Source organism: Urtica dioica, chromosome 11 (genome assembly GCF_054948205.1).
Source record: "Urtica dioica subsp. dioica isolate 48M chromosome 11, U.dioica_male_clone48M_v1_H2, whole genome shotgun sequence".
Lineage (NCBI taxonomy): Eukaryota > Viridiplantae > Streptophyta > Magnoliopsida > Rosales > Urticaceae > Urtica > Urtica dioica.
Window position 1 is genome coordinate 8,032,593 of NC_142766.1, and position 11,962 is coordinate 8,044,554.

An 11,962-nucleotide genomic window follows, 5' to 3' on the forward strand; every position below is an offset into this window, starting at 1 on the left:
AATATTAGTTTATTTATTTAGGTCTTAAGACTCAGTTTTAGAGATATTGAAAATGTGTTTTGATTTGAGCATGTTGGATTGGGTGCCCAAAAATAAATGCAGTTTATGTAATTTAATTATTGCAATAAGATTTTTTTGAACGGTGGGTAAAGATAAATTTAAAAATCAATTAGAATGAAACATTCATTCTTAATCATTTAAGTTTATTTTTATGATTAAACCACAAGATGTTTTTAAGTATAGACTTGCATAACTTATTTTTATGAACTTGTATTATCTAATATTCTCAATCTTAGAATCCAATAGATAATTGATTCGCATTTATGATTGATAGGAGAACTCACGATGTTTGATTATGAACCATAGTTAGAGTTGCGACTCTATAGTTCTTCGTAGATATCTATAAAGATATTGAATATGATCAATGAACATTCAAAAACTTAATTAAAGTTAAAACCATCTACCACTTATATATAGTGCGTTGGTATTAGACTGTGAAAGTACTATGGACTTCCATCTCAAAACCGATTGGTAATGAGAGGAGTAATTCAACTCATTCACTTTGAATGGGTGATTCCTAACACGCCCCCTCAAGATGGTGGCTCTTTGCGTTCGCTCATCTTGGACCGAATCCCAACGATTGGATCGGATACCCGTTTGGGTTTAATGAGCTGTGATACCATGTGAAAGTATCATGGGCTTCCATCTCAAAACTAATTGGTAATGAGAGAAGTAACCCATGATCTTTATAAGTTCTTATTAGTTCTCATTCACTTTCAATGTGAGATTCCTAACGTGGACTCACTCCACTTAAAACGCTCAATGACTCAGACCCAATTTTGAAGGTCCAAGTAGAGAGAAATGAAGGAACAAAGCAAGCGCAGTATACTCCAAGTATAAGCTCGATAATGAGATGGACATAAGAGCGGTTCACTAACGGATTAATGTCAGATGCCAGTTCTATGTTGATCTCGCTACACAACTCAACTCGATGAGATCTTAGATAAAGGAGATCGAGATTAGATTTACAGTGTGTAACTGATCTAATAAAAACATTTTTTTTAAAAAAACCTGATGTAATCAATGGGCAAATAAATGTTAATATCAGTATATTAATATTTTTAGTATATATACGGGTTATGAGTTTTTTTATTTTTATTTTATTTTTTTAAGGAAAAAAGGTTATGTGTTTTCTAAAGGAAAAATTGTACAAAACAATCATTTGAAATTAATTGATAAGTAAAATAGCCAAAGTTATAAAATTTTAGCAAAGTAGCCAAAGTTACGTTGTCAAATATTTTTTGACAGTAATATTAATTTTTTTTACACAATTATTATAAGAAATTTATCACGTTCAAAGTAATTAATTCTAAGATTAATTTTTTTTTTGAATTATTATTATTGCACATTTTGGCTATTCTTCTAATCTTAGGCAAACCTTGATTATTTTGCAAATCATTAACTTTAAATCGGCTATTTAGCCAAATCACCCTTCTCTCAAAAATGAATGATTGAACAAGATTGTTGAAATGCTATATATATATATATATATATATATATATATATATATATATATATATATCACAATATGTTTTCTTCTATGAAAGTGAGAATAAATTAATTAGGTCTATTATTCATTGATTGATCTAACTTGATTCAAGCATTGTGACAAGTTAGTTACATGTAACTGATAATTTTTGTGTTTATTCACAAACAACAAATGACTTTAAGGAAATAATAACTAGAATAATAAAAGAATAATTTTGTATTTTTCATATAGGTTGTGGTATTCACGAAGGATAAACATTAAGAATTAACGATGTAGTGCATATAGTAAAAAGCTAAAATATTATATACGAATGAGAGAGAGAGAGAGATAGAGAGTTTCATATTCAATTATTTAGTGGAGTCAATTGAAGTTAAGAATGAAGATTTTGGAAAAGTTGGAGATCCTTTTGTCTCCAATATTTTTTTTTTTATAATTCTTTATAGTACTTCAGGGGGTATGTGAAGAAGATATATAAAAACAATTAAAAAAAAACTACTTAGAAACAAGGGGAGAAGAGAGAGAGAGAGAGAGAGAGAGAGAGAGAGAGAGAGAGAGAGAGAGAGAGAGAGAGAGAGAGAGAGAGAGAGAGAGAGAGAGAGAGAGAGAGAGAGATTTCATGTTTTCTTTTTTTATTGATTAGCTTTTATTAACCAATTTTAATTAATTATATATAAAAAAATGTTCAAGGTAATTTCATTACATTTCGAAGCCAACACAGATGACCTGTGTCTAAGGCTGAAATTGGATCGGTTCGGTTCGATTTTGGCCAGTTTTCATATGTGAATATGAATTTTCGATATTAAAACATTTGATCCAATAACCGATCTAGTTTATTCCAAAACTCAAATTCGGTTATCAAATTTTATGTATCCAATATCTAATTTTAGTATACAATTTTCAAATCACGCTTATCCGATTCTTCAAAATCCGGACCTAGTTTTAAAACCGTTTTGTAATAAAATAACTTAATTAACATAAATAAAGACTAACCTTCACTGACGGGGCAGCGGGGCTTTGATCGAGGTGAGGCAGGGGTTAGGCGACGGGCTCAAAGCAATGCAACTCTACGACGTAGAGTGAAATGGTAGAGCTCGACGCGAGTGCGGCTGGCTGAGGAGCTCGATGCTAGCGGGCTGGGGCTGTGAGGGACGGACATAGAGAGAGAGAGAGAGAGAGAGAGAGAGAGAGAGAGAGAGAGAGAGGCTTACCACGGTGGTCACGGGGAAGGCACCGCAAATGTCACTAGGACGGGACGAGGCGGCGGCGGCGGACCTCCCACAGTGGTGCGCGCACTCGGTGGTGAGGGAGGAGTGGACCGCGATGTGTTTGATGTTGTCGAGGCTTGGTCGTCGGTGGCGTGGTGGTGGTGGACGGCATGGTGGTGGATGGCGTGGTAGAAGCATGGCTCAGTGGTGTACGCAGTCGTATAGAGAGAGAGAGAGAGAGAGAGAGAGAGAGAGAGAGAGAGAGAGAGAGAGAGAGAGAGAGAGAGAGAGAGTCTGATAAATGAAATGAGGAAGAACAAGAGCAAGTCACGATTTATTACCTCTGACCTAGATTAGAAGCGACTAGTTGCTTCAAATTTCTAGGTGAGATAAAACGACATTGTTTCGTAAAAAAAATTATAAAATTTGGTGGAGAAAACAATGAGCCAAAAATTTCAATTGTTTATAAGCTACATTTAGAAGCGACTTGTCGCTTCCAAATTTAACATACCACAAAATATCGTCGTTTTGGTTAACAATTGAAAATTTTGACAGAGAAAATAAGAAAACTAAAATTTTGGTGAGATTAGAAGCGACATGTCACTTCTATTGTCGCTTCTAATTGGCGGAAAAAATTTAGAAGCGACTTTTCTCTTCTAATCTCAAAAGTGTGAATTTTTCAAGGGAAAATGTTTGTATTTTCGTGGAATAGTTTAGAAGCGACTAATCGCTTCTAATTGACAAATGCCGCTTCTAATTTTAATCGTCGCTTCTAAAAGTCATTTTTGTAGTAGTGATATTGGTAATGAGCCCATCAAAACCGAGTGCTACTTTCCTCTCTTGTCGGCGTAGGCGGGAAATTGATCTCGTATAACCTTTCCCAAGTCGATAGATAATCCGGCAATGATTCGATAAATGAGAACCATTCTCGAGACCATGATTTTGTGTCGTCGCTTGTTGGGTATCGCCTTTGTGAAACGAACCACAACCATGTTCAGAAGAATTGGTTCAAGTAATTAATCTCGAGGTGAAGGATCATTTTCTGAACTTGTAAGGATCTTCCTGTCTTCCACGATACGTACAGGCCTACATATGTATCGAATATCTCGACATGGTGGGTCTAGCACCAAGGTGTGGTGCGCATCGTCCTCAGTGTTGGCGAGGTTGAGGTGGACATTGATTGTTTCTCTTGAAAACTCCACAACCCACCTCACACTATGATGTAGGAGCTGTGGACGTTTAAGGGCATGTTTGTGTACACCTTATGCCGAAGCATTGTAGCTATCATCATGTCAAGTGAAGCTAACACCTCCCACCCTACTCGCGCGAGTTGAGCAGTGAGGAATCCACACTCGTCCACCTCTATGAACGGGTTGAACACCCGCTCTCTCACAAAACTCCGCATCTTGAGCTACTCAAACACAATTTCGACACACCTATATGTAGACCCGTTCATTTGTCATTCGTCATGGGCTTCACACGTGGTCGCTTTGACGCCTTTTTTCTCCGAACACACGATGCTCGAGAAGATTCGCCCCAAGAAGTCATGCTACATTCTCGAAAACATGGTTAGAATTATAAAAGCGACGAATATGCAATTAAGATTTAATAGTGAAGTCAAAGAATAATTACACTCAAATCCTACACAAACAACCCAAAAATCTATGAGAAATTGCTCTATTTGCCACTCTTTTGATAACTTTTTCCCACATTCCACTAAAATCTTAATTTGTCCCAAAATGCCACCATGACAAGAGTAAAAAGTCAAGTTTGCCCTTCACTATCTATTTTCTTTACAAATTGGCAGACATCTTTACTCACCCATTTTCTCGTCCAGTACATAGGTCTCAGTCTCTCTCTCTCTCCTCATTCGACCATCTCTTCTCTCTTTCTTGTCCAGTACATCTAGGTCTCGGTCTCTCTCTCTCTCTCTCTCCTCATTCGACCATCTCTTCTGTCTCTCTCTCTCTCCTCATTCGACCATCTCTTCTCTCCTCATTCCCATCTCGTCCAAGCTCTCTCGTCCAGATCTTCTCTCTCTCTCTACCCCACTCTCTCCCATTTCGTCCAAGCTGAGAAAACTCGTGAACACAGCTCAAAAAAGTCATCGGAGGAGCTCATTTATTGTCGGAGGAGCATTCCGAATGTCAGCCCAAAAAAAGAGAAGTTGCAATCCACGAAATAAAACCCTAGGTTCGTTTTTTTTTTCATTTTCCGGGTATAAAAAAGCTTTTCGTCTTGAAATAATGAAGTTTTTGTTGTTTAAAATCATGGGTTTGTTATGGGTATGTTATGTGATTTTTGAAGATGATGTTGACATATATGTCAACAATGTTGACATCAGATGTCAACAATGTAGACATCTATGTCAACATTGTTGACATCTAAAGTCAACATTGTTGACATCTAAAGTCAACAAATAATAACTCTGTTTACTTTTTTGTACGCAGTGATGAGGGATATTTATTTATTATTCAAGCACAGTGGTACTTGGGTTGAACCTGGTCGGTATCACGAGAAAGGATCTTTCGGAATCGTGGTGCCGTACAACGTCAACTTCGCTAGTTTGATGCAAATCATTTACACGAACTTGCGTAAATCACCATCCACTCATACTGTTGGTGTTGCATACTCGATGGCTGGCACAGTGCAGCCTGTTGAGATAACCAACGATGACACGCTCAAAGGTTTCTTATATTTGCGGAGAAGACGAGAAGATGACATGGAGAATTTTCAATTGATATTGGAAGTAAACGAAAAACAATCGGATCCCGATTCAGCAGGGATTGGATCCACTCCCAACAGCCGTGGTAGTGGTTGTGTTGGAAATCTACCTATAAGAGTTTCCGACATGCCATCTATAGCCGAGGAGGGGTGTGGTTCGGTCCCAACTCCTAATCAAACTATGGGATTAGATGAGTTTATGTTATTTGATGATGCGACACAACGACAAGGCTCTCCACCACCACAAAACTGTCATCCACCACAAAACTCGCCTCCACCAGTAGGAAACTCGCCTGCACCACAAAACACGTCTCCACCAGGAAACTCGCCTCCACCACCAGGAAACTCGCCTGCACCACCAAACTCGTCTCCACCACGAAACTCGCGTCCACCACCAGGAAACTCGCCTGCACCACCAAACTCGTCTCCACTGCGAAACTCGCCTCCCCCACGAAACTCGCCTCCACCACCAAACTCGTCTCCACTGCGAAACTCGCCTCCACCACAAAACCCTCATCCGCCGCCACCACGATCTCCTCCACCACCACGCAACTCCAATCCTCCAATGTATTCGCCGCTGAATTCACATAGCGTCCCAAGTTCATCTACTAGGAGCGGTGCAGACGATGATACTATTGTTTTGGATGTCCATTCCCCTGTATATATTGAGCTTCACGCACTGTATGCTAATAAAAAGGCTTTACAAAAACACTTGATGTTGTTCGCTGTAGTCAACAACTTCACATATAAGACAAAGAACTCAGACAAAAAATCTCTGCACATTGTTTGTCCGGGAGAGGGCTGTAATTGGTCTGTTCGAGCTGTGAGAAAGGAAAACACGCCCATATTTCAAATTAGAAGGTAAATTGTCTTTATGTTCCATACGTTCTCTGTCTGTTGACTTCTCTTCTTATTTCTAGTTGATTTCTACTGTTGACGTAGATGTCAACAAACAAAAAGCAGATTGTTGCAGACGTCAACAATGTTGACAACAGACGTCAACATTGTTTACATATGATGTCAACATTGTTGACATGAGACGTCAACATTGTTGACATATGATGTCAACATTGTAGACAATATGTCAACATTGTTGACATCATATGTCAACACATTGTAGACATATGATGTCAACAATGTTGACGTCTGTGTTATAAGCATGAACTTTTTCCCCGGTGAAACTCATGGAAGTTTCATGTTTCAGGTTTGACAAAGACCACAGTTGTGCCTTACACGTAAGGCAAGGACGTCACCCGCAAGCAACGACTGTCTTGTGAAGGGCAAACTTGACTTTTTACTCTTGTAATGGTGGCATTTTGGGACAAATTAAGGTTTTAGTGGAATGTGGGAAAAAGTTATCAAAAGAGTGGCAAATAGAGCAATTTCTCAAAATCTATTAAATTTCTCATTGAGGTATTTAATCAAACATGTTATGGGTGGAGAAAACGTTGTACGCACATCAAACCAAATCTAACTCAAAATCAACAAAAACCACCTACAAGCCATAATCCACGAGATTCATGACTAACAACCTAAGTTAAACACAAAAATCACAATAAATTCTAATTTAAAGAGTATTACCTTAAAAACCACCATCCTGTGAGGCATCTGCAGGGCTCACTAACCTGCAGGGCATCGGCCATTAGCCTGGAGAGCGTCAGCTTGTAGGGCGTCGGGCATCGACCACCAACTATGTACGGGGTGTCTACCATCGGCCACCAGCCAGTGAGGCGTCATCCATCAGCTTACAGGGTCTCGACCATTGGCGTGCAGGGGCATCGACTATCGAACCTTGGCCATCCAGGGTGAAATCATCAACAGCATTTAATTCACGGGTCTCGAGGCCGGTAAATATCATGTTTGAAAATCCAACGTAGAAGTTGGTGAAATATCATAGAAGCTCGTCTCACTCGTGGAAGCTGGCTGATAAATATCCATTTAATTCATCAACAACATTTGAGTCTTGCACCACTGGTACGTTGAAGCTCGTTTCACTCTAATTCTCTCTCCAAACACTCAAACTCACAAAAATCTGTATTTTCAACGTCAATCCAACTAATGTTGAGTGTCAGAGAGGTAAACACATGCAACACCTCTATTCCCCTTTGATCGTGTCTTCTTTCGTCTTACTTTTAAGCTACCTCGAGGAACATGAAGGACACTTCATCGCAGAGAATAGACTTGGGATACCATGTTCAATAGCTTTAGGCTCGAACGAGATCACTTGGTCTTGCCTTGAGTAAAAATTTTCGAGTTTCTAAATCGTTGTCCAAAAATGAACGATAACAACACGAACCTAAAATACCAGGAACACAAATCCTATTTTGTCACTCATACGAATGCGTGTCAGGGAAAAAAGATTGAATACAATAGCACTCAAGAACAAACTGTTATTGCTCTGTACTCTAAAAAAACATAAAGTGTGTAACAAAAACTAACTAGGGCAATATATCTCTTTTATAGAAGTCCAAAACATAGCCTTTGATTTCTTGCTTGGGTTTTATATAGATCAACTTGTTATGATTTGGTGGACAAAAAATCGAAAGCGAATTGCATATAATCAGACTTTCGCTGAATATCAACATAACCTAATAAGTCGCAATCTGCCAAACAACACATGCTTTTTCAAGATGCTAAGAACATTGTAGGACATCATGGAACCAGTTTCGCCTAACTACAAAATTATCCAATCAACGTAACATGTATAATATTTTTTTTGGTAAATTAAATGGACTTACATTATTTGTCATATGTTAAGCTTTAATTGGAGGTAGCAATTAAATTGTTGAGTAAATTGTGTTTGATTTATGGATAGTATTCAGGAAATCAAATTAATTTAATATATTATTTAGTAATTAAATTGTCAAAATTTATATTGAATTTTAATTTTTTACTAATTATATTTTCGTGTCCAGGATTTTGAGATTTAGAGGCGATTTTTCGCTCCTGTTCGTCACGTCATGAAAAATATGCGACAAAATTTTCCAAAAATATGCACCTGATGCTTGCCAATTGTTTCAAGCAAGAACACCAAAAAATAAACTTTTATCAACCGCATCTAGGGATGACAATGTGTAAAGTCTGAGTAGGTGCTGCAAAATTATATTCTACTCACGACTTTTTTTAAATCATATCTTACTTATACCCATTAATTTTTAATGGGTCTGAGTCTGAGTAAAACCCTAGAGAGTACATGATAACTTATGAGTATTTTTTAACCGTTTAATATTAAATTTATTACTAAAAAAAAAATCTAAAATAATACTTAAAAAAATAAACAAATCTAAAATAATACTTAAATTAATAAATACGCACACTAGATTTTGCTTAAAATTTATATATATAGTAATAATTTCAAGCGGGTATAGTATGAGTAGAGTCTTGAGTAGAGTACTTAAGATCAAACTCTACCCATACACATATAATTTTTAAGGAGAATTTCATATTTGCCCCTTGAATTATAGGGCCTATCTTTTATTTTTTGACAATAGTTTATCACGTATTTTTTAAGATTTTCACCAATCATCCTTCTGTACCCTATACATTATTTATTTATTAGGGTAAGGCTCTACCCGGCGGGTTCATGGGTAAATAAAGGAATAAAAACAAAGTAAACCACTACAAAAATTCCGAGAGAAAAAAGAAAGTACTATTGTCTGTTAATGTACTGGCGAAATAAAAAGGAAAAAGTGCCTGTTATTTCATTTTAATTTATGACGTTAGAAGTAAACCATAAAAATATTAAACAGCCGTCTTGGGTGAAGCAACATCGGTTACAACCCAGATGTTATTATTACGGGAATACACTGTCTTCTTTTCTGCTATTATTATTAGTAAATATATCGGGATACACTGGCAAGAAGAGGCACTTTTGTAGCAGATATACTTTGTCCTTATGCAACGGTCATTCTGATGCGTGAGATCTCCGCTGAGTAGTACTAATCATCATGTGCGTGGCTCACTCCCAGAATATCACAGTACCTCTTGTAGAATCCCAGGCCTGAAGTGCCCATGGTTATGTCGACGATCACATCGTTTCTGGTAGCGTCAGAATCCGTGGCAACAACAAAATCATGGTACGAGGGCTTGTTGCCGTGTTGGGTCATCCATAACCACATGGCTGTCTGGAATGATACGATTGGGTTTGTCGCTACCAATTCAGGGTTGTTTATCAGATCAATCCCAAGAGCTTGACCAGCAAGGCCGTAGTTAAAGTTGCTGCAGAAAATATTTCAATTATAAAGTAAGAATCGTATTTTTGAGCATTGAGATTGAATGTGTGTATATATCTAAAATGCACTGACTGAGCGAGTTGGATGGCTCCGCGGGGGCTGTATTTCTTGGCCGGAGCGCAAGGCCATTCGGAGGACGTGCAAAAGTCATTCTCAAAAACAGTCGTGTTGATATGGCAAAGTCCATACTCATCTGCCTTTTTTACGTTAGACGTTTTATCTACATATACACCAAATCCACAACCACATGCATTTCAATGATCAATCTCTAAATACAATATATGATACTTTCTAAGGCGGATTGTGCTAGAAAGATCCTTTGTGCTTTTTACGCTATATATCCTTGAATTTTGAAAACTTGACACCCTTCAAGTTCAACCTATTTTATGTGTCCATACAATTTTATAAAATTAATAAACTATTTTTTGCTCCTAAAATCAAATTCTTTAGAATTCTCTTGAAAGTCGGAATTCAGCCAAATACATAAGATTGAGACAAGTCTCCGCTTAAAAAATTAACCAGCTTGTGATAAGCCATAAACAAGCATACCGGAATAAGTCGCTTGAGAGACTAAGGCAAGGAACGCCGCGACCTCCCTCTTGCGCATCGCCACATCACCGGTGGTCGCAAAGGCAGGGAATGACTCTGCAGCAGTGAGGAAGGCGTGGTGGCTATAGAACTGCCCACTGGGGCATTCCTTCCGGCGGGAAAACATGTCGTCAAAAACTGACTGTGCAATGACATCACTAACAGAGCCAAGGGTGGCGTTCCCATGTAGCGCAGGGGCAGAGTTAGCGCTGGAGCAGCGGTACTGGCAGTTTCCGGCGGAGCAATAGTCGGAGCTGTCGCCGCACCAGCCGCTGCGGCTGCAGCAACGCAAGTAGCCGCATGGGGCGTTGTCAACAGCGTAGCCGCAGCGGTGGTCTGACCGCTCTCCGCTCCAGCAGTCTAATTCGCACGTGTCGCCGCAATAGCCGGTGTTGTCTCCGCAGTAGCCCCATTTGCTGCAGCACCGGTGGTCGGCACAGCGGGCTCCATTTGCCAGAATTCCACACGTGTTCTGCGCCGACACCGCCAGAGCGGTGAGCAAGATCACAACAGCAGTTATAGTGAGCTTCATTTTGTTTTCTTTCGATGATACTTACCAATAGATCTCGTCCATATTTATAGTGTTAAACGAGTATATAGTGCACATACTCCTACATACATCAACCATTTTTGCTTCAAAATGAAGTCACACGAGCCATAATACGGTGTAAAAATTGACAGAAGTTAGACATAAATTTCAGGGGTACCAATTTTTCGAAACAGAATTCATGGTGTGAAAAACGATAGGAACGACTCTGCCCATCTATCAAATGACGGGACCACACGTAATAAATATGTCTTTTTTATCTCTTTTCCAGTATTTGTCATCGAATTAATAATGTATTAAACCATGAAATGCTGGGATAGTTATGTATTAAATATACAATAAATTAGTATCATATAAAGACGAACATGTAGTGTTTTCGTATTAACCATTCAGATATATTTTTAGAAATATATATTTATAATCATTTATAATTATAAGTAAATCTGCTAATGTATTCATATTTTTATGGACTAAGCAAAATGCGTAGATTTAGAGACCGGTTATACCAAGAAAAGGCATATTTATTAATCGATCATGAGAAGTTACATTCAATAACATGAGATATCTTATAGCCTATAATTATATATATATATATATACATATATATATATATATATATATATATATATATACGTATAAGGATTAGCTATCGTTATGTATTAGTGTGACCTAGAAAAAATTATTACACTTGTATACGTAATCCTAATACTGCTAAAAAAAATCAAACTTTTCAACTCTTAAATTATAAAGCTTTTTTGATCATTTCTTTTATTGACCTTATCAAACATTGCCCATGCATCATGCATTTGAATGGTTTTAAATTATTTTTTTTTCTTTACTTCTTATTAAATTGTGTATGGTTTTTATATGATGTTACTTTTTAATCATGATCCAAAATTAATAGGAACGTTCGGGTCAATTAAAGAAAATAAGCGAATGGTATAAGTACTATTTGATGGTTCGGGTCAATTAAATTCTCTGTTTGATGGTTTAATCGATAACATATTTTTAATTAAGTCAATAAGCGAATGGTATAAGTACTATTATATCAGACAAATTTATTATCGAAGCCAAATTTTAGAAATTAAATTTTATTGAGATATCAATTAACAACGGA

The 11,962-nt window shown here is 37.5% G+C and overlaps 1 protein-coding gene across 1 annotated transcript; it reads right to left on the minus strand.

The window, feature by feature from the left end:
• Positions 1-9,154: 9,154 nt before the first annotated feature.
• LOC149380990 (lectin/endochitinase 1-like) lies at positions 9,155-10,852 on the minus strand. The gene is made up of 3 exons (XM_089601296.1): positions 10,260-10,852; positions 9,783-9,930; positions 9,155-9,696 (listed from the first exon to the last, which is right to left on the minus strand). Exons 1-3 carry the CDS (start codon positions 10,828-10,830, stop codon positions 9,417-9,419), a joined length of 999 nt encoding a protein of 332 aa, XP_089457422.1. The 5' UTR covers positions 10,831-10,852; the 3' UTR covers positions 9,155-9,416.
• Positions 10,853-11,962: the final 1,110 nt, after the last annotated feature.